Source organism: Tenrec ecaudatus, chromosome 10 (assembly GCF_050624435.1).
Source record: "Tenrec ecaudatus isolate mTenEca1 chromosome 10, mTenEca1.hap1, whole genome shotgun sequence".
NCBI classification, from domain to species: domain Eukaryota; kingdom Metazoa; phylum Chordata; class Mammalia; order Afrosoricida; family Tenrecidae; genus Tenrec; species Tenrec ecaudatus.
In genome coordinates, this window is record NC_134539.1 from 116,070,738 (window position 1) to 116,094,694 (window position 23,957).

At 43.6% G+C, this 23,957-nt stretch overlaps 1 protein-coding gene across 1 annotated transcript in view; it reads right to left on the minus strand.

The window, feature by feature from the left end:
* Positions 1 to 23,957, minus strand: part of MYO1D (myosin ID) — a 333,146-nt gene that overhangs the window by 206,088 nt on the left and 103,101 nt on the right. Inside the window, exons 3-8 of the mRNA XM_075561385.1 lie at positions 21,732 to 21,825; positions 15,400 to 15,565; positions 12,313 to 12,366; positions 9,322 to 9,417; positions 3,190 to 3,306; positions 1,270 to 1,473 (exon numbers count right to left, since the gene is read on the minus strand). Of these exons, the coding sequence (XP_075417500.1) occupies positions 1,270 to 1,473; positions 3,190 to 3,306; positions 9,322 to 9,417; positions 12,313 to 12,366; positions 15,400 to 15,565; positions 21,732 to 21,825 (731 nt within the window). The remainder of the gene's footprint in view (positions 1 to 1,269; positions 1,474 to 3,189; positions 3,307 to 9,321; positions 9,418 to 12,312; positions 12,367 to 15,399; positions 15,566 to 21,731; positions 21,826 to 23,957) is intronic.

Consider the following 23,957-nt stretch of genomic DNA (forward strand, 5'->3'; position numbering starts at 1 on the left):
TTAATGTACCCTGTTTCCTCAACAATAAGACAGTGTCTTATATTAATTTTTATTCCCAAAGATGCACTAGGTCTTATTTTCAGGGGATGTCTTACTTTTCCATGAAGAATACAGTACACATGTATTGTTTATTGTTTTATTAAAAGAGACCTCGCACTTCCTGTCTGCTCCTGCTGCGTTGCGGCCAACAGTGAGCTGCATCATAAGTACCCTAAGGACTTCTCTATAGACATGTTCATGACCTTGTCTATAGACATGTTCACGACCTTGTCTTACTTATCTGCATATTTTACCACTCTCTCCTTGGCCTTTTTTCCTCTCTGGGATGTAGGATGATGCATTCTCTTGTTTCCTCTTATTTCACTGGCTATTTCTTGGTAACTTTGGGTAGCATCTTTTCCTATATCTGACCTCTGAAAGATGGTTGAGGTAGTTAGTTTATTGTGTCAACTTGGCCGATAAACACATGTGGGATTAATTGAAGGGCAGAGAGATAAATGGCTTGACGAGCCTCGCCTCTCTTGTCTCTTGCTCTTTGATCATCGGACCAGTGTGCGGCTGCCTTGCTTGTTCTGTGCCTCAATTTACAAACTACACTACCTGTGGGACACCTAACCCATAGACTGTCACTGTTATTTTAGGTTCCTTCAAGACCTGCTTCGCCACACCATTGGAATTTACATCTCTTGAGCTGGGGACTGTCGGACCCTGTCATCTGGCTGACTGTTGGTGACCTGCCTTGCTGTTTGCTGCCTGTGGCCCGATAGCCGGAATTGCTCTACAGAGGACTACCCGGTGGCCCTCAAGACTGCCAGTGTCTCACAGGAGTGAGTTGTACTGAGCCATTTGTACTGTGTCTTAATTTAATTAACTGTTTATTTTTTATGTTATATATCTATCTGTAGAAATATAAAATTATTAGCATTCTGGTTTTGTTCTCTAGAGAACCCTGTCTACCACAATGGTCTAAAATCTTCTCTCTAAATAATCTCACTGAGAACTAACGAACACTAGCACAGCACAGTGACCAGATGTATGCAAACCTGGACCCCTCCTCTGTGCTTCAGATTCACACACCTGACCACTTCCTGACCACACTCTTAGACATCTCATGGGCATCTCCAACACGTGGGATGGCCAAACACATTATGAGTTTCCAAAAGCCTTATGCTACCTTCCAAGGAGCCTCTGAATACTGCCTCATGGACTTCCACTAACTGCACAGCAGAAACCACCCCCAGGCCCACAGGATGGCCTGTCAGACCTTACCTTAGCAAAGGCATCTCGGCCATAGCTGGCTTCTTGCTCCGTGTGCTGCTTGTCGATGATGTCACGGCCTGTGGCCACAGTCCGGAAAAGAAGGGCTTTCTCGACCACGTCGGACTTTGTAGACAGCAGTTCTGCTATGACAGACACGACCTTGCTGTTTTCAATAAAAGGCGTGTCTCCATCTACCATAAACTTTAAGTTCCCCTGCATCAAAAGTGGGACAAACAAGACAAGTCATTTGTAACGGAGTCTGATGCACATTGTTAAGAATATATTTGGTATTCAAAACTGCAATTCAAGTGATCTGTCCTACGTGGTTTTGGAAACAGTTCATATCGCTACACATAAAAACGGGTACTTCGTTTGCCTCAATCTGGTGCTGAATGCGAGCAACAAGTTTTCAAGTACCATCACTCTCCCTCTGACAGCGTTCGTCCTGTCTCCTCTGCGTCCCACCCCTGCCCTGCTGCTGCTCCTTCTTCAACAAATTCTACTTGACCTTCTTACAGGTTTCCTGTCCCACATAGATTCTACAATCACTAAGTCAAACTAAAAGCAGAATGAAACCCTGCGTGGATCTTGAGCGTGAGTCTGGCGCTGTGTTTATAAACTAATCCAGTGAGACAAACTAATCCCGTGTGTAACAGTAATGTCTTCCTACTTGGGAACATTTGCTCATGGTATCCTTTATACTGTTATATTTCTTTTTCTACAGGCCCTGTACGGCTTTTGAGGAGCCCTGGGGTATACGGTTATGTATTGGGCTGCTAACTGCTCTGCCGGAGAACGGCGGGGCTGTGCACCCCATAAAGAGTCGCAGTCTGGGAGCTCAGGAGGGCACTCCTACACTGTCCTGTAGGGTCGCTCTAAGTCGGCATCAACCCGATGGCAGTGGGCTTTGTGCTTTTCTATCGGATCCATTTACAGTTAAATCTTACATTATTTAAAGTGAAAGGTTAATTTTATTGAATTCGCATTGCTACGCATTTATTTTAAGGCTACGTGGAACCCTGGTGGCGTAGTGATTATGAATTGGGCTGTGATCTGTGGAGTTGGCAGTTCAAAACCACTGGCATCTCCGAGGAAGAATGACTGGGCTTTCTACTCCTGTAAACAGTTCTACTCTCGGAAACCCACAGGAGTTCGTGATGGGTCAGCACTGACTTAGTGGCAGTGAGTTTTGTTTTTAATAAATCAAGGAGCCCTGGTGGTGCCGTGGTTAAGTGCTCGGCTGCGCCCTGAGAGGCTGTCAGTTTGAGCTCCCCAGCAGCTCCGCAGGAAAAAGACCCCGCGATCTGCTCCCATACAAAGGAGAGCCAGAAAGCACCATGCAGCTGTTCTCCTCTGGCAAATCCACGCGAGAGCAACTAACAGCAACAATGGCTTCTTTTGAATTATTAATAATCCAGAGGATGGACTGTAAGTACACAACTGGACCCTAAGTCTGCCCGTCAGCTGTTGAGGCGGCCATGAGTCAGCTGTGCCTCTGAGCCAGCCAGGGCATCCCTAGCCCAGCCCAGGCCTCACTGCCCCATGGGAGGGTCCCAGCTCCAGGTCTAATAACGGGATGACTCTGTGTTCCAGATGCCATTAGACAAGCATTCCGCTAGAAAGAGTTCAGTTTCTACCTGTGGTAGTCACTTCCTTCCTGTAGTAATCTGTCTTTGAAATGAGCCAGTGAAAAACTAGACCATATTGGTAAGACAAATCAACTGAAGCCACGGTATCAGAAGCTTAGAAAAATCCCTCATGACATTACAAAATATAGATATTCTCATTTCTTCAAAACATGAGACATCTTTTTCTAAATATGTTACTTAAAAAATTTACAGAGGGAGGGGGGAAAGTCAAATCATCTGAGAGAGCATGCATTCTGTTTCCACATGGAGGCAATATATTCTGAGAGATGTCCCTACTCACCAGGTGCAGAATGGTAGCCAAAATTTTATACACTGTTTGAATCTCCTCAGGTTTGAAGCCAATTACTTTCATGGCATCAGCGACCACTTTGAACTCTGCAGCATCATTGATAGAAGGCTAGGGATGAAATGGAAAGCGCAAGTCACAGACATTTCACATGAGGAATAAAATCCAACAATTATCCACTGGAATTCAAGTTTAGCCACGGTCTTGATGCCTGCACAATAAGCCAGGTTGGGGAGTACCCAGAGGGGCAAAAAAAAAAAAATAAAATACAATCTTTCAGAGCTAGAAGCCAGCACCCAGCCCACAGTGTTGGCTTGCTGAGGATGGCCCCAGGCTCAGCAATGTTCAGCAGCCACTAGTGCTCGGGAACAAACTAGTATACTCCTCTGCTGAACAGAGCTATGGCTTGTTAACAAGAGCGTCAACCTTGTCGGCCTCAATTTCATCAAGGACTGGGAACAATAGGTTTTTAATAGGGCTGTTGTGAGAAATGAGATTTTATACAAAGGAGTGCCCTAGACCCTAGCACATAAAAAGCACCCCAAGTGCCAGATCGTACGATTCCATTCTATTATTACCATTATTACAAACTGCACGGGGGCTCACATGACAAAGAAGTTGGACAACAAATCCAAACCTCTTACTGTGGGCAAATGTTGGTTGCTATTGGCCATTCTCTACCTCCATTTTCCCGTGCTACCTGAACCTTGATTTGTTCACATGCACATGCCCAAGTACAGGTGTCCTCCAGTTTGGACTTCTCCAGCTTCAGTGGGTGAATTCTGATTGGTCTCAATTTTAGACTCTAAACGAATATTGGTGATCTTAGTCCCTCACCCAGTGACTGGTGCAGATATGAGCAAGTGATGCCATTGTAGCTAATAGAAGCCCAAGTCTTCTAAAGGGGCTTGTAAGGCGGCTTCCCTAACTCTTTAAGGGACATAGTCAAGAACATTTCCCCTGCCTGAGACTCCTGGAGCTCACTGCCACCGTATTGGGACCACGAGGAAAACCAATCTAAGAGAATAAGCCCATCACTGAGAATGGGCAGACACAGAAACAAGCAAGCAAACAACACCGGGTCCCTAACAAGACACCGAATTAACCACGCCTAGAACTGCCCCATCTCAGAACTTCTGGTCATGTGAAATAATTCAGCTCCTTATCTTTTTGGAGCATTTCCACAGGGTCTTCTCTTCCTTGCAACAAAGAGCATCATCATTATACATGACTCGTACATGCTAAGACTAGTCAGGCACACCACAGTACACAGTGTAATACTTTACAGTCATTAAAATGATTCTAATAATTTGTACTAGTCTACATGGGAGGATATTAACAAGTGTAATGTAATAGAACAAAAGGTTTGTTGAATTCAGTTGAATGAATCAAAATGCTTGTGGAAGAATTCCATTATTTTTCTTTTAATTTCATTTTTTCCAAGAACTTTTCGAAGTTCTCTTATAAATACATACATACATCCACACACACAGTGCTATCAATAATTGCCTGTGGCTAGTAAAATTGTAAGACTCAGAGTAATTTTGTTGTTGTTATTTTGTCTCATCTTTCTTTTAGGTTTTGACTATGATCATGTATTTTTTGTGTTGTTGATGTTGCTTTCAAACAAATCAAATTGGGGGAAAAAGCCAAAATAATAACATTAAAAAATAAATGACCCAAAAGACAAAATAGGAATGAAAAACAACTGATGTAAAGGAATCTACAATCAATTTAGCTTAGGGAAAAATAATGCCAAATGTTAATTTATTATTGTTTTTCATGGGGTGATGCATAACCTGGTCAATAGTGCGTTGGTCCATAAGACGGGGTTAGGAAAAGAAATATTCCTAGTCACTGGCCTTTTCAAGCATTAGTTTAAAAATCCTTTACACTCTGCCAGCCTCCTTCTCAGAAAGCTAGAATGCTGCCCTCCATGGCTTTGTTTATTTTCAATTAAGCTCAGTCCAGCAGGTTTGCTCTCAAAGTAAAAACTTGATGCAATCTAAATCTGAAGGCATAGAAAATTAATCATACACATCTATTTCTATGTATAGCAATAAAAAGACAGTTAGCCCATTAACTCCAGCATAATTAGCTTAAGGTAAAAATAAAAAATTAAACCCAGAAATAAAATCATCAGCATACAAACAACTGATCTTTGGTAAGGGCCAAAAAAATGTCAAATGGTAAGCGGATGCCCTCTTCAATAAGTGGTGCTGGAAAAAATGGATATCTACCTGTAGAAAAATGAAGCAAGACCCTTATCTCACTCCATGCACAAGAATACACTCAAGGTGGATCACAGACCTCGATGTAAAACCCCAGACTATTAGGGAAATCAATGAGGGAATTGGGACCAACCTGAGAACCTTGGCACAGGGAATACATAGGCTATTGAAATAAGGAAGGACACAAACACAGAGGAGGCACAAATTGACAAGTGGGATATACTGAAGATAAAGCACCTGGATACATCAACATAATTCACCAAGAGAGTAATAAGAGAGTCCACGGACTGGGAAAACATCTTTAGCAATGACACATCAGACAAGGGTCTTATTACTAAAATCTACAATACTCTGTTAGCTTCCAAAAAAAAAAAAATTCCCCACTGAGGAGGTGGGTAAAGGACCTGAACAGATGTTTCACAGGGGCAGAAATCCGGATGGCCAATAAACATGAGAAAATGTTCCCGATCATTAGCCATAAGAGAAATGCAAATTAAAACAACAATGAGGTACCACCTAACACCCTCAAAGGTAGCCCAATTCAAAAATCAGAAAACAAGTGTTGGAGGAGCTGTGGGGAGAAAGGAACTCTCATCTACTGCTGGTGGACTTGTAAGTATGTACAGCCACTATGGAAATCAATCTGGCAATACCTAAAACAGATGGTAATCGAGTTACCATACAACCCAGCAATCCCCCTACGGGTCATATACCCAGAAGAGGCAAACAACAAACCATGGCCTGACATCTGTGCTCCAATGTTCATTGCGGCACAGTTCACAATTGCAAGGAGTTGGAAACAACCTGAATTTCCATCAACTGAGGAGTGGATTAAAACACTGTGGTACATACATACAATGGAGTACTACGCAACACTAAAAAGCAGTGATGAATGCATGAAGCACATCACCGCATGGGAAGAACTGGAGGAAACCATGCTAAGCGAAGTAAGCCAAACACAAAAGTACAAGTACAACATGAGTCATCGGAGGTAAGCATTCCTGGGGTGAGGACCAGGTAGTATGGCAGGGGCCAGACCAAATCCAGGGATACATATGGTAGCCAACAAAAAAGGAGGGGGAAAAAGAAAAAAGAAATGGGTAGTGGGGAACAGGGCACTAACCCACCCAAGGGGAGAGTATTGTTTATATCTCCACAGGGAAAGAGGGACTTCAACCCGGTGCTTCAAGATGTGAATGCAACATCCCGGCATGAGTAGGGAACCAGTAGAGAGGTCTGAGGGACCGGGCCCTCCCAACTATGTGGACAGCTCCCCCTCCCCCCTCCACGGAGAAGAATTCACTTCAGAGGCCAGCACTGAAGCTGGTATCCCTGTACAGAGAGGACCATGTAGCCAGCTGCACTGTGAGACACGATGTCCCTCACTGACCCATAGCCCTACAGGGGACAACACTGGAGACAGTGTGAGAATTGCACCTGATCTGACCCACCACACCGAGGTAAAACACTAAGGGCAAGCAATAGAACAGCCAGGGGAGCGGAGCAAGGAAGTCCTCAGGAAGTATCAAAAATAGAGTTAGGGGCCTGGCCTGGCACCCCATCAGACTCAACCAGAAAACACTCCTAAAGGTCAACAAACAGACCTTGAATTATTTATAGGCTCTTCTTTGTTGTTGTTTTGTTTTTCTCTGGCTTGTTTTTATGCATATTATTATCTCTGCAGGTCTATCTAGATAAGATAGGCTGGATAAACAATCTGGAGGTGAAAACAACAGGACCGATGGTTGCGGGGGGGGGGGGGGTATGGGAGAGGGGGATGTGGGGAAAAGGAAGTGGTGTTAATAAACCCAGGAACAAGAGAACAAGTGATCCAAAATCGGTGGCGAGGAGGATGTAAGAGGCCTGGTAGGGCTTGATTGAGGGCAATGTAACTGAGAGGAATTACTGAAACCCAAATGAAGGCTGAGCATGATGGCAGGACAAGAGGAAAGTAAAAGGAAATAGAGGAAACAACTAGGAGGCAAAGGACATTTATAGAGGTCTAAATATGGGCATGTACTTATGTAAATGTTTATATACAATGGTGGGGAAATAGATCTATGTGCATATATTTACTGGTTTAGCATTAAGGTAGCAGATGGACATTGGTCCTCCACTCAAGTACTCTCTCAATGCAAGAACACTTTGTTCTATTAAACTGGCATTTCATGATGCTCACCTTCAAGACATGATCGCTGAAGACAAATGGGTAGTAGATAAGCAAAAGTGGTGAAAAAAGGTGATGGTTCCTGGCTATCAAAAGATATAGCGTCTGGGGTCTTAAAAGCTTGATGGTAAACAAGCGGCCATCTAGCTCAGAAGCAACAAAGCCCATATGGAAGACGCACACCAGCCTGTGTGATCATAAGGTGTCGAAGGGATCAGGTATCAGGCATCAAAGAACAAAAAAATCATATCATTGTGAATGAGGGTGTGTGTAGAGTGGGGACCCAAAGCCCATATGTAGGCAACTGGACATCTCCTTACAGAAGGCTTGCAGGGAGGAGATGAGCCAGTCAGGGTGCAGTGTAGCAACAATAAAACATACAACTTTCCTCTAGTTCTTAAATGTTTCTACCCCCCCCCCCACTATCATGATCCCAATTCTACCTTATAAATCTGGCTAGACCAGAAGATATACACTGGTACAGATAGGAACTGGAAACACAGGGAATCCAGGTCATGTGAACCCTTTAGGACCAGTGGTGAGAGTGGCGATACCAGGAGGGTGGACAGAAGGTGGGGTAGAAAGGGGGAACCCATTACAAGATCTACATATTACCTCCTCTCTGGGGGATGGACAACAGAAAAGTGGGTAAAAGGAGATGTCCAACAGTGTTAGACATGACAAAAGAATACTTTATAAATTATCAAGGGTTCATGAGGGAGGGAGGGGAAAAAAGGAGGAGCTGATACCAAGGGCTCAAGGAGAAAGCAAATGTTTTGAGAATGATGATGGCAACAAATGTACAAATGTGCTTGACACAATGGATGTATGTATGGATTGTGATAAGAATTGTACGAGCCCCCAATAAAATGATTTTTTAAAAGATTGAAAGGAACATCTGTAGATCTTTGAAGTACAGATTCGCTTCTTTTAAGAGTTTCTTTTCTTTCTGACCACTAAAGCATTCTTATTATCTACAAAAATTAAAAACACAGAAGAACAAAACTACCCATAATCTCAGCCATCTAAGTAAAATTGAAAGTCTTACTAAAGCATCCATATCCTATTGTGTGTTGAGGTGCACTTCTCTTTTTATAAAAATATTGTGATTATTTTAAAATCTACCACCAACAGACTACTGTCCTATTAAGATTCACTATAAAATGACCCCCAGAAGATTAATTGGAAATAAGAGCCAAATAAAGAAAAATAAGAAATAATATTTAAAAAGAAATAAAAGAGCAAAAATGCATGTGTGTGTGTGTGCGCGCGCGCGTACATGCCAGCACTCACATGCAAATGAGAGTAAGGGACAATTGTGAAAGACAGCCAGAAAGCCTCCTGCTTTGAAAAATCAGTGAATGAAGATCACTGATAGTTCCTCTCAACTAAAGTGCTTTTTAATTTTCCTCTGCCTTACCTATTTGCCTCTGACCAAATACCATGGTATTGTCTCAGGAAGTAGGCTTTTCTCGTCCTAACCACAGGAGTAGAAACGGGATGAATAATTACAACACTGATCCCAGAAAACTTCTTTCATGTCACAGTGAGAAAACATAGTAATGGGCTAGCATGCACAGCTGTTGATTCAATCCTGTTTTGAATCTCAGGAGGGATGACTGCCTATGGAGACATTCATTTGTTTGAAAGAACTGATAATTATTTATCTGATTGTTTGGTTCTCTGAGTCTACATATTAAAGAGCAATCGTAAAACAAACATTCTCACCTTTAGTTGAGCTCCTACATGGATATAGTTGTAAGATGAAAGGGATTTCTGGAGATGCAGAGACCGCAGAAGCTGCTCGGGACCTCCTTGAAGCAGCTGGAAGATATTTAATTAAAAAGTCAACGGGCAAGGTGTATGCTAAAACTCAGTCAAATCTCCTGGAGTGGTGGTGAACTAGCCTTAATCTCTGGGCCTACTTCATTTAGGTGCTCCTATTCTGGGCGTAAGGAGCACTGGTGACACAGTGGTAAAGTGCTTGGCTTCCAACTAAAAGGTTGGTGGTTCAGATCCTTCAACTGCTCCAGAGAGAGCTAGCAGGCTCCTTCTGTAAAGATTGCCCACCCACCTGGGAAACCCCATGGGCCAGTTTTACTCTCCTTTATAGGGTGGCTAGGATTTAGAATGGACTTCACAGCAATGGGTTTGATTTATTCCTCGCCTGAATCCCTGGGTGGTACAAATGGTAAAGCACGGCTAGCTGCTCAAACCCGCCCAGAGGCTTCATGAACTCCTGAAGGTCACGGCCTTGAAAACCCTATGGCGCAGCAGTCCTCTGCACACAGATGGATTCTGTAAGTTGGAATCAACTGGCCATCAACTCCCAACCATCTTCTTAGCTTGGAGGACTGTTTCCCTGGAAGGTCAAAGGCTTTGCTGTCATCAGAGGTGGAGACTGCTAGGCCACCGGGGAGGATAACACGCTCAGAGTCTCCGCAGACTCACAGCTAACTGGTGCAAAGGGTCCCGCTTCCACTAGGATCACTTGCACGACAAGAGCCTATGCTCAATGGTGGTCACTCGCTAACAAACAAATCTGCAAATCTGTTGCTCGAGTTAATCCCCATTCATAGAGAGGTTTTAAAAAATCCCACACAGTCTGGCCTAGCTTGGTCACCCAGTTATATTTTTATTTTACTGCACTTGATCTCACCCCAAAGGCCGATAAGTGATATTTTAAAAATTTTAGATTTATATTACTTTGGGTTTTGAGACATTATAATAGTGCATCAAATTTACATTGTTGCCATGCCTTAGATCCTTCGATTTGTGTGTGTGTGTGTGTGTGTGTGTGAACATACTCACAACTCTGATGGAATAAAAAAGATAATTCTCATTTGAATGTATAAATCCTGTGTGTTTATTTGTTTTTAAAGTACTGATATTACCACATTGCTTTACAATCTCCACTAGGTAATTAAAGTGATTTTGTATTCCTGTCTCTGAAGGGGACAGCAGCTTTAGTACAGGATAGAGCCACATTAATTTAGCATACTGGACTACATGATAAAGCAGATCTGCCTGCATGGTTTTCCAGTCTGTAGTCTTTAAGGAGGCAGACTGCCACATCTTTCTCTCAGCGGTCAGCTGGGGGGTTTGAACTGCCAGCCTTCTGTTTAGCAGCTGAATGCTTAATCATTGTGTCACGAGAGCTCCTTATCACTTGCTTTAAAAACTCACTATCATCAGGCCCATTCTGACTTAGCAGTCCCCTAGTCCAGACAGATTACAGCTGTTTCAGAATGTAGAACAATCCCACACTGCCATGGAAGTAAGAGGATCAATCAGCAGACATCCACCTGCAGAAAACAAATGGCTTTCCTCCTCAATCATCTTAGAGACAGGAATATCTTAACCCTCTCACTCAAGCGAGAAAACACTGGGAAGAAGTGCCATGTTCTTGAAACAAGCAGGATTCTTAATTGATTCAGTAGGATAAAACAGTGGACGAGAAACAGTTTATTCAAACATGGGTAACTGTCAACAAAGACACAAATAAGATACGGAGAGCCTTCTAAAACAGACTGAAAGGATGATTGTACAACTCTGCTTGATGGGACTGCACCAATGAAGTGCATAAGTGAATTACATGCCAAGGAAACTGTTGAAAGTACTCAGAGCCTTCTCCTATGCAGTATGCCTTTGGGAGATCCTGCAGTTAATTTTTTATATTAAGCTGTGTGTTTTGGTTTATTTATTTATTTTGTGTGTGTGTGTGTTTTGGTTTAATTACAAACACTGATCATTCAATATTTTCATTGAATTTTAAAACACCAAATATATCATCAATTGAAATACAGGGGAGCTGATGCTACTGTCGTGTGCTGTCAAGTGGCTTTTGACTCACAGTGACCCCTGCATCCGACCAGAACTGCCCATCAGGTTTGCTAGGCTGTCAACTTTACAAAAGCAGATGGCCAGCTCCTGAGAAGCCATTAGATGGATTTGAACCATCAACAGGCAAGTTTGAACTGTTCTGTATTAACACACTTACCTAGAAGTCTTGAAGTGTAACCGAATTATACCCACACTATGCTGTCGCCGTTCAAACATGAACATTTTAAACTGTTCTGTTGAAATCATGTTTAAAAATACTTTACAAATAGATGTAAAATATTTTTTAAATCCAAAAATTAAAAAAATTTGAAATGCATCAAAATTACTTTATTGCTACGAGGAGGGCTATTTCAAAAAGTGTGCCGTAGACTCTACAATTTTGTGTCTGAAAGTACAGCTTTGGATGGAATAAAGAAGATAATTCTCATGTGAATGTATACATCTTATTTTTGTTTTGATTTTTAAGTACGTTGTTTTACAGTCTCAACTAGAGAATGAAACGGAGTTTGTATTTCCATCTCGAAAGCTTCCAAATAGGGGATACCAGCTGCAATTCAGGCTATCACATTAATTCAGCGCCTGTAGAATTTCACAGTCACGAAAGTGTTAGCTACAACGTAAGAGAGCAGATATGATGCTCAGCCAAGGCGGTTGGCTGAACACTGGCCAGCTCTTTACAACAGTCTAATGCTTTAGACCTCTGAAGACACACACGGGCATAGTGTGTGTGTGCGCACCCGTGTGTGCATGCTCATGTGTATGTATAATGAATTGTGGGGCCAAGAGAGCTAAGAAGACAGAAATAATAATTTTAAATTTTTCATTTACTACACAAGTGAGCAAAAGTCAATTATTTATATAAAGAAAATTACTGACCTGATAGAAAGAATGGAAGCTTCTTTCTCCGGGCTGTTGTACAATCACTCGAGACTAAGGGGGGAAATGCATCAAAACAGTTAACCTGAAACTGTGCACCTAAGACAGAATGAAGTCACTTCCCAGGAACCCTCCACCGACTCCACATTTACCCACATTGATGCATGGGTACTGCTGCAGGGACAGGACCCATCTAAGACTAGGTCTCCTCTAGGATCTCTCTGGGTAAGAGTTTTCATAACTCTTACACTGCTTAAAATAGAGATTTCTAAACCTCTTGGATAATTAATTTTGATTTTTAATCTGGAGCCTAAATATACTGTCTTCTTTTGTGTGTGTGTGTATGTGTATGGGGGAGAGAGGGAGAGGAACTTGGAAGCAGACACAATATGAAGGAATGCTTACAAGGAGTATTCTCAACAATTCCTTTCTTCTTCAGAGCCTGTTGGCATATCAAAAGGCAATGCCTAAATCCTGTAATAAAATCAGTCGAACAGATCAGGGTCCCTGCCTTCAACTGTTATTAAGAGAGCTCAGAACACACGTCCACTGCAAGGCGTCCTTTCGATTGAGTATGCATAGACAGTGGATCCAGGAAACATGCCAGAGAAAAAAACCTGATCATCCCTGGCATGACCTAACCGTTTTCAATGGACTCTGATAACACATTTCTGTCCTCAACAGCCCGGTTACGACTAAAGAAACAAAAACAAGGGTCATGCAGTGTGTGATGAAGGGGTGTGTGTGCGCGACTGGCACAGGACAAGCGCATGCAGTTCTGAGCACAGTTCAAGGAGCTTTCGCTCTGTCACGTCCCACATTCATGGTAAAAACCCGGTGCATAAGCGTTCTTGCAGGCAGGCCCAACGATAATCAACATTACTTAGGACACGCCCTCTGAGAGTTGCAAGAGGAAAATTCTAACTGGAATCTTGTAGAAATCTGGCCTACCCCTCTACTCAAACACTCCCTCAATGCATGAATACTTTCTTTTATTAAATTGGAACTCTATGATGCTCACTCTCCCGACACAACGGCTGGAGCCAAAGTGGGTGAACAAGTAAATGTGGGGAAGAAAGCTGATGGTGCCCGGCTATCAAAAGAGATAGTGACTGGGGTCTTAAAGGCTTGAAGATAAACAAGCGGCCATCTAGCTCAGAAGCAACAAAGCCCACATGGAAGAACACACCAGCCGGTGTGATCGAGTGGTCCCGAAGGGATCAGTTATCTGGCATCAAAGAACAAAAAAATCATATCATTGACTGCACACCTCCATGATAGGATCGCTGAAGACAAATGGGTGCATAAGCAAATGTGGTGAAGAAAGCTGATGGTGCCCGGCTATCAAAAGAGATAGTGTCTGGGGTCTTAAAGGCTTGAAGATAAACAAGCGGCCATCTAGCTCAGAAGCAAAAAAGCCCACATGGAAGAAGCACACCGGCCAGTGCGATCACAAGGTGCCAAAGGGACCAGGTATAAGGCATCATGCAAAAATAAAAAAGAATATATGTATGTGTGTGTGTGTGTGTGTGTGTGTGTGTATATATATATATATATACCATATTGAATGAAGGGGGAAGTGCAGAGTGGAGACCCAAGGCCCAAGTGTCAGCCACTGAAGACCCCCTCATAGAGGGGTTTAGGAGAGGAGATGCGTCAGTCAGGGTGCGAGGTAGTACCGATGAAGAGCACAGCTTTCCCCCAGATCCTGGATGCTTCTTCCCCCCAACTACCATCATCCTAATTCTACCTTGCAGGGCTGGATAGGGCAGAGGTTGTACACTGGTACATATGAGGGCTGGAGGCACAGGGAATCAAGGGTGGCTGATACCTTCAGGACCAGGGGTGTGAGGGGCGATGCTGGGAGAGTGGAGGTCAAGTGGGTTGGAAAGGGGGAACTGATTACAAGGACCCACATGTGACCTCCTTCCTGGGAGAGGGACAGCAGGGAAGGGGAGGAAGGGAGACTCCGGATAGGGCAAGATATGACAAAATAACGATGTATAATTACCAAGGGCACATGAGGGAGGGGGGAGCGGGGAGGGAGGGGAAAAAAAAAAAGAGGACCTGATGCAAAGGGCATAAGTGGAGAGCAAATGCTTTGAGAATGATTGGGGCAGGGAATGTATGGATGTGCTTTTATACAATTGATGAATGTATGTGTATGGATTGTGATAAGAGTTGTATGAGTCCCTAATAAAATATAAAAAAAGAAAAGAGGAGAAAAAAAGAGAAAATGATTGGGGCAGGGAATGTATGGATGTGCTTTATACAATTGATGTATGTGTATGTATGGACTGTGATAAGAGTTGTATGAGCCCCTAATAAATTGTTTAAAAAAAAAAAAAGAAATCTGGCCTACCATCCAGAGGCAGATAAAAACATATTCAGTTTTCACTAACCAAATGTAGCAAATTCCACAAGTAAGCTGTAAGATCGCAAAATACAAATATAATACTGTAAGCAAGCACACAAGGAACAAGCAGACATGAAAAGAAATGAGACTATCTATTAATTAAGCTAAAAATGATGAAAGATGCTGAAAGTATGAAAAGGTTAGGCTTAGGTTGTTTTCTGGCTAAACTGTACCCAGAAGTGGCCCCACATTCATATAAACCACCCCAACCCTTAAAACACAAACAAACCCACGCCATAAAATCAATAAACCAAGAAGGAAATCCACTGGCACTGAATCAATTCGGACTCAGGGCCTCCCTACAGGACAGAATAGAACTGCCTCTTTTGCTATGGTCCCATTAAATGATTAGTGGATTTGAACTGCTGACCCAATGGTCAACAACCCAATGTTTTATCCACTATGCCACCAGGGCTCCTGAAACACAACCCACTGCCCAAATCCCTGTCTACAAAGCCTGTAACTTTTGCCAACTTGATATTGTGACTGGGAATTAGAATTTACATAGAGCCAAAAATATCTTTTAATAGAAAACTTATTGAGGAAATGAAAGGCAGGAGAATAGTATTAAAAGCTACTTTGAAGCAGTAACAAATTCCGTAAGTAAATATTAGGCTATTTTTAACCTCCAGTGTTAAGAACACTGCTCTCAGAAATTAAGCATAATTTACCTTCTCCAATAAATAGTTATTAATATGCCCACCAATCGGGTCCCCCTTGAAATCAAAGTTGATATCCATGTATTTTCCAAACCGGCTCGAGTTGTCGTTACGGTTGGTTCTGGCGTTTCCAAATGCTTCCAGGACACAGTTGGACTTCAGCAGCATGTTCTTCACTCTTGAATGCGGATAAAACACATGTCATTGTAAAAACTCTAAAGACCAGGCCTTAAAAAAAGGTGGACTTAGGGGGGAGTACAGAGTGGAGACCCAAAGCCCACTTGTCGGCCACTGGAGATCCACTCACAGAGGGGTCTAGGGGAGGAGATGAGCCAGGCAAGGTGTGATTTAGCACTGATGAAAAATACAACTTTCCTCTAGTTCCTAAATGCTTCCTCTCCCCCCACTATCATGATCCGAATTCTACCTTGCAAGTCTGGCTAGACCAGAGGATGTACGCTGGTACAGATAGGAACTGGAAACACAGGGAATCCAGGGTGGATGATCCCTTCAGGACCAGCGGTGTGAGTGGCGATACTGGGAGGGCAGAGGGAGAGTGGGTTGGAAAGAGGGAACCGATTACAAGGATCTACATGTGACCGCCTCCTCCCTGGGGGACGGAAAACAGAAAAGTAGGTGAAGGGAGATGTTGGACAGGGCAAGATATGACCAAATAATAATTTATAAATTATCAAGGGCTCATGAGGGAGGGGGAGCGGGGAGGGAGGGGAAAAATGAGGACCTGATGCCAAGGGCTTAAGTGGAGAGCAAATGTTTTGAGAATGATGAGGGCAATGAATGTACAGATGTGCTTTACACTATTGATGTATGTGTGTATGGATTGTGATAAGAGTTGTGTGAGCCCCTAATAAAATGATTTTAAAAAGGTAAATTTAGTTAAAACACATGTAAATATTCATACAAATATGCTGACTATAGTATAAGTTACAAGAGCAAAAGATGACAAAAACTGAAGTATCCAATAGGGATGGATAAAAATGTCTGCTTTCCCAAAGAGGGATGGGAACACATCCTGGCCCACCAAGCCCAGAGGATGCTATTTCTGAGAGCAGACAATGCATGGAGAGGACTATAGGGCCGGCCTCACGACCACACATGACACTCTTCACTGACCCATAGTGCTACAGGGGACAACACTGGAGACACAGTGTGGGAACTGTGCCCAATCTGACCATATAACACTGGGCCAAAACACTAATGGCATGCAACAGAGCAGCAAGGGGAGCAAAGCAATGAAATCCCCGGGAAATATCAAAAATAGACTTTGGGGCCAGAATGTGGCACCTCATCAGACTCGACTGGAAAACACTCCTAAAGGTCAGAAAACAGACCTGGAATTATTTATAGGCTTTTCCTTTTTTGTCATTGACTTTCTTTTTGTTGTTATTTTGTTTTTTGTTGTTGTTATTGTTTTGTTGGTTTTGTCTTCCTTTGTTGTTTTGTTTGGCTTTGCCTGGTTTTTTCACTTTTTAATATGTCTGCATGTCTATCTAGATAAGACAGGTGGGATAAATAATTCCAAGACGAAAACAATGGAACTGATGGTTTGGGGAGGGGAGAGGGGTGTAGGGGGATACAGGAGAAGGGGAGGTGGGAGAAAGGAAGGGTGGGGGACCAACTCAGGGACAAGGGATCAACAAGTGAACTAAAATCAATGGAGAGAAGGGTGTAGAATGCCCAGTGGGGCTTAATCAAGGGCAATGTAGCAGCGAGGAATTCCTAAACCTGAATGAAGGCCGAACATGATGGTGGGACAAGAGAAAAGTAAAAGGAAACAGAGGAAAGAACTAGGAGGCAAAAGAGATTTATAGAGGTGCAAATACAGGCATGTACATATGTAAATATATTTATATATAACAAGAGGGAAATAAATCTTTGTACTTATATCTATATGTTAAGAATTAAGGTAGCAGATGAACTCGGGGCTTCGACTCAAGTACTCCCTTAATGCACGCACCTTTGTTCTAATAATCCAGCATCCTGTGATGCTCACCTTCTCAACACAAATCATTGAAGACAAAGTGGGTGCATAAACAAATGTGGTGAAGAAAGCTGATGGTGCCCTGCCATCAAAAGATATATAGCATCTGGGGTCTTAAAGGCTTGAAGGTAGACAAGCGGCCATCTAGCCGAGGAGCAACAAAGCCCACATGCAAGAAGCACACCAGCCTGTGTGACCATGAGGTGTTGATGGGATCAAGTATCAGACATCTAAGATGCAGAACAAAATTATACCAATGTGAAAGGTGGGGACAGGGCGAGGAGTGGAGACCTAAAGCCCATCTGTAGACAATTGGACATCCCCTCACAGAAGGGTCACAAGGAAGAGATGAGCCAGTCAAGGTGCAGTATAGCACTGATGAAACACACAACTTTCCTCTAGTTCTTTAATGCTTCCCGCCCCCCCCCCCACATCATTATCTCAATTCTACTTTATAAATTGGATCAGACCAGAACATGCCCACTGCTACAGGTAAGAGCCTGCAACACAGGGAATCCAGGATAGAGTAAACCCCTCAGGGCCAACAATGAGGACAGAGATACCAGGAAGATAAGGGGAAGGTGGGGGAAGAAAGGGGGAATTGATCACAAGGATCAACATATAGCCCCCTCCCGAGGGGATGAGCAATAGAAAAGTGGGTGAAGTATGGCAGAGGATGAGGTAATATATGAAAATAATAATCTATAACTTATCAAGGGTTCAAAAGGGAGGGAGGGTGGGAAAGGGAGGGGGAAATGAGCTGATAACACGGGCTCAAGTAGAAAGAAAATACTTTGAAAATGATGATGGGAACATAAGTACAAATGTGCTTGCCGCAATGGATGAATATGTGGTTTGTGATAAGAGATGTACGAGCCCCCAATAAGAGCATTTAATAATTTTTAAAAAGTCTGCTTTCCAATAGGAAATGAAAAATCAGGCATGTGCTACAAAGAATGAGGCATCTCAATATATACTGACTTAGATCTGAGCGTGGTTATATATAGGATACACACACGATATAGCATATGCAGGGTATAGCATATGAAAACCTCCCTGCCATTGAGTCGATGCCCACACACAGTGACCCTAAGGGCAATGTAAATTCCCCTGTGAGTTTCTGAGACCATAACTCTTTACAGGAGTAGAAAACCTTGTCTCTCTCTCTCTCTCTCTCTCTCTCTCTCTCTCTCTCTCTCTCTCTCTCTCTCTCTCTCTCGCAGATTGGCTGATGGTTTCGAGCTGCTGACCTTGTGGTTCTCAGCCTAATGCATAGCCAGGGCTCCTAGGATATAGTCCATAAAACCTGCCGTGTATGGCAGAATCCTTATGGTCATGAACAATTTATAACTGTTCAATATGTTATTGGAAACTCTCTATCCTTTGTATCTGTTCTTCATTCTTGACTTTACTGAGCAAATGTTAACTTTCTGCTGAGCAACTCACCCCCCCCCCCCGCTTGGTGAATCCATCTGAATTTCATGCTAGGCCTTACACCCTTCTTTTTATTTCATTGAAAAGATTCCTCTTATCTATAAATCCCTTTTAGATATAAATTCTTCTGCAGGCCTATGGAAATCGCCTTGGCCACAGAAATAACCCCATGCAGCAGATCCACCGTTACTCCCTCCTCACTAAATCAAGTGGCCAGCTGCCCTATTGCCTCCTAGATAAGAGTGTACTTTTCCAACGTGGGGGAAACAGCCTGCTTCCATGAAATGAGAATGGTCCATGGTCACTGTCTGTGAGACTCGGCAGATGTGCCTTTGAGAGACTGACACATTTACCTGGGTCACACGATCACAGTGAGATTGGGGTTGGGGTATTCTCTACAACGTCTATTGAAATTAGTAATGAAATTAACTTAGTTCTCAGCTAGGCACTCTCCCGAGGGCCCTGGGGAAAATTAGGGAAGTTCATTGACATCCTTATCCTTGTTAGGTCAGATGGCAAAGTCAGAATCAGAAGCGGGGATGTCACAATTCTACACAGAACCCTTTCCTAGGGGGATGAACAATAGAAAAGTGGGTGAAGGGAGACAGCGGTCGGTGTAAGACATGGGGGAAATTTTATAAATTATCAAGGGTTCATGAGGAAGGGTGGAGGAAGGAGGGGGAAAATGAGGAGCTGATATTAAGGGCTGAAGTAGAAGGAAAATGTTTTGAAAATGATGATGACAACAAATGTACAAATGTGCTTGACACAATGGATGGATGTATGGATTATGATAAAAGCTGTTAGAGCCCCAATAAAATGATATTCTTGACCTGGCAATCCAGCCTGATTACAATGGAAAAGGATAACAGCCCAAGTAGAGGAGGTTTGTCTACACCCTCATCCCTTCTTCCAAGACAGATGGCCCCTGACTTTATGTTCACCACCTCAAAGGCTGTGGCGTGGATGTGACGGGTGACTCTTCAGTGATGCAATATTGAAAACCAAAGACAGTCCCAAACTTATTTATGAAAATCGACAGAGCTTTATAATAGCCACTTTGGAAAACTCTGACCCTATCTCTTCAAAAATCTATGACACATGAGAAAACCACTCATGCTACTGGACAGCCAGATTTCTTCCTTCCCTTAAGAAAAAATAATTTCTTCATTTTTTATGCATTTTAATCAGCAGCTCCCCCGCCATTCCAGACCAGTTTCATGACTCATCGCACTGTGTGTGGCAGCACAGCCTGGCATGAAACCCTTCTGGAAAAGGAAAGCTCACTGGTGGTTTTTGGGTGCCACCGAGTGGATGCTGACCCACAACGACCCAATGCACACCGAACAAAACACTGCGTGGTCCTGCACCAGCCTCACAACGGCCCCTGAGCCACAAATGCCTGCGCCCACTGTTGCAAGCACTGTGTGAACCCGCCGCCGCGTTGAGCACGTTCCTTTTCTTCACTGCCCCCACGCTCTACCAACCATGCTATCTTCTCCAGGGACCGGCCGCTCTGACAGTATGGCCAAAGCACGTACGACGAAGCTTCCCATCCTTGCCTGTGAGGAGCACTCTGGTCATACTTCTTCCAAGACAGATTTGTCTGTCCTTTTAGCAGTTCATGGTCTTTTCAACGTGCGTTGCCAGCACCACGACTCAAATGCATCGATTCTTCTTCGGTCTTCCTTATTCCATGTCCAACTTTCACATGCACACGAGGAAAATTAAACACCAGGGCTTGGGGCAACTGCAACTTGGTCCTCAAAGTAACATCCTTGCTTTTCGATGCTCAAAAGGTTTCTTCTGCAGTTGATTTACCTAATGCAACACATCTTTTGATCTCCTGACTGCTGCTTCCGTGATTATTGATAGTGGATCCAAGCAAGACAAAGTCCTTGACTACTTCAACCTTTTCTCCATTGATCATGATGTTACCCATTGGTCTGGTGGTGAGAAGCTTGATCTTATCGACATTGATAACCTCGCCTATCAGTGGGGTCTGTCGTCCCGAGCCCTCTTCACCCGAGGTAGGGAACGTGGGGCTCGTCAGAATCCAGCGCTGCTGTTCAAGTGCCGGCCAAAACAATAAACTTGCCAGTGGAATGACAACCTCTTTGCGGACCACAGGGAAAGCCACAGTCTAGAGTGAGGACATTATCACTGGTTTCAGAGTAAGTGAAACAAAATGTTGTCATTAGGTAGAGTTTACAGATCTATGTGTAGCTTTCTATTACACATAGACACATCGGTGTGCATGCAAGTATGGAGATAGTACGCTGTTGTCGGTGCTGCTAGGTTGGTTCTGGTTCATGGTGACCCTGTGCCCAACCGACCAGAACACTGCCTGCTCCTGTCTTCCTCCTAATTACTGCCATGTTCGAACCCATCATTGTAACCAAGGCCTCAATCCGCCCCAAAAGGACGTCCTCTTTTTCCACGACCTTCTACTTTCCCCAGCATGGTGTCATCCTCTCGGGACCGGTCCTTCTGGATAACATGTCAAGAGTACATAAGACAACAGTCTTGCCATCCTAGTTTCTAAGGCGCATTCGACAGAGCTTCCTCCAGGAAAGATCTGTTTGTTCTTCTGGCAGTCTGTGGTAATTCAAATATTCTTCACCAACACCATCATTCTAATGAAGCAAATCTTCTCCAGCTGTTCTTATTTGTAGTCCAGCTTTCATAGATATGAGACAATTGAAAATACCTTGCCTTCGCCTTCGTCCTCCGAGGGCCATTTTTACTCTCTAACAGTTGAAAGAGGCCTTCTGCAGCAGATTCGCCCAATGCAATACAACATCATTTGTAACAAGAAAATCAAAGTCGACTTACCGGCAACAAATGCTCGATAGCCTGGCCATGTCCGTTCCACTCAGAATTCCCCCCACTAATAGATTGCTCTTACCTTTCGACCTCGGCGCGCTGGCTGGGGTTGGTGATGGCGGCGATGTACTGCATAATGTACTTGCTGGCTTCCGTTTTCCCAGCGCCACTCTCCCCTGAGAGAGAGTGTGCAACACTTAGCATTGTTCTGTAAACCACGGGAAGCTTACTATTTTGATGTCACTTATTTTTATTGTTTTCAACTATACTTTTTGGGGTCATTTGAACCTGTCTTGGTATGGCTGGCTCTAACAGATTTGAAAAACAGAAAACTCCTAAAGAAGTGAAAGGCTGTAGGCTACATATCCAGATTTACTTAGTAAAAAATTATTAAGACCTGAAATGTTCTTGTGGTTGGTAATGACTCCCAAGTTCTGCAGATTCAAAGGCAAGGTAGTGATTCAAACAGTGGGCGCAGTTAAATTCATATAGCCTTACTCTGTGAATAAGAGCTACCTTGGACACACACAGAGAAAGCCCACGACCACATTTAAGTTCTCTGTGTGAAGTGGCCAAGGCCAAGCCCAGAGGCACCAGACACTGTGGCATGAAGCTGAAGGGCACAGCAAGGAGCCAGGCCAAGCCCAGAGGCCGAGGCAAGGACACCTTGTGACAGACCAGAGAGGCAGCACCGAGACTAAGGGGCACGAAGCAGAGGCCCAGGCTGAGAGGCTATGGACCAGAGAGAGACTTGGCAGCTGGCTGAGGAGAGGTGCTGCTGTGGACCAGTGACTGTCTCCCTACTGTTTACTGATCCCGACTTGTGATAACTAATGAACTTCCCTAATAAGCCCCCTTAATTGTCAGTATTGTCTTGTGAGTTCTGCACAGTTATTGTAATGAATGATCAAACCCAGCTGAGAAGCAGAGTAGGGGAGGGAGAGGGAGAGGGAGAGGGAGAGGGAGAGATGGATGACGGGGTAAACACAGATGGAGGATGAAGGCATGGCTCCCCGCCTCACTGTTGCATAATCGGACAGGTGAGCAGCAGTTGGACTACATGCTATAATTACAATTTGGAAAGGATAGGCCCATCCCTCTGGAATGGAAAAAACACACCGTGACACAGTTGTTAAAAAGGATGCACGAGCCCTCGAGGGTCCGCTGAAGAAAGAAAAACAAACAGTGCACTACTGTGGTCTTCTCGAATGGCACTGCTGGACAGGGCCGCCCGACCGCCGTGAGGCGCCTCAGCCCCCTTCGCCAGGTGCCGGCTGGAGGGCTGGCTTCGGCCTTCTGACCGAGGTTCTTTGCCAAGAAAACGGGCAAACTAATTTCGTGTACTTGAAATTTACTGATCGTCAACCACATGACAGGGAGTTTTTCATATAAGGCAGGAGTATTTTTGTAAACGAGGAAGACCTTACACGGTGTAAAATCAGTCAACGGGGAAAATGCATCATTCAGTGCTTTGGTCTTTACAACTTAACTGCCATAGGTGTGGAACCCGATGGAAAGTGAATCGCTTTTAGGGGGGAAACAGGTGCTAGAAATGGCTGTGATCTTAAACATTTGGACAAATGAATTAAGGAGGCCCTTGGCCTTCAGAGGTGTTGCTTGGCTCATTTACAATGTCAGAAGTCTGAGAAGTACTGAAAAAAAAAACAGCTGCCTTTTGTTTTTACCAGTTGCCTATTGAAAGTGTGTAATTAAATGTTTTAAATAATTGGAATAAATTACTTAATGTGCTTCTTAAAAAAAATAAAAGTAATCCTAGGATAAAATTCTGGAACCCTAATTCCAAGTTATTTAACATCTTGGACCCTAAACGTTCTCATCTATAAAGCAGAAAAGCAACTATTCTACTTCCTGCTCAGTGAGTCATACTGATAGCCAAATGGGCGACAATCATAAAAATATTTTCAAATGTGAAAAACCACTAATGCAAATGGGAAGTAACATTAGCATCAAGAGATTTTTTCCCCTGCCCCAATGTCATTCATTACATGAGATTATTTGAAGAAGTCACTTCTAGGAAGCTCGTTCTCAGCCACATGGGCTCTGTGGGCGGTCTCCCTCCTCCCTTGGTTCTACAGCTCCCACTCCGGCCCAGCAGCCTGGTTCTGGCACCGATGCTTCTGTGTATGCCACAATCCCAGCTCCCCTTCACTCATCTGACTTTCTTGGTTCTGCCCTATTATGATTTAAAATAAATTTTCTTCCATTTTTCCCACTTCTGAGTTTGGACTGGGAGGAAGCATTTCCCGTGTCAACTCAGTCTACAACACGGAGCAGAAGGGTACCACCC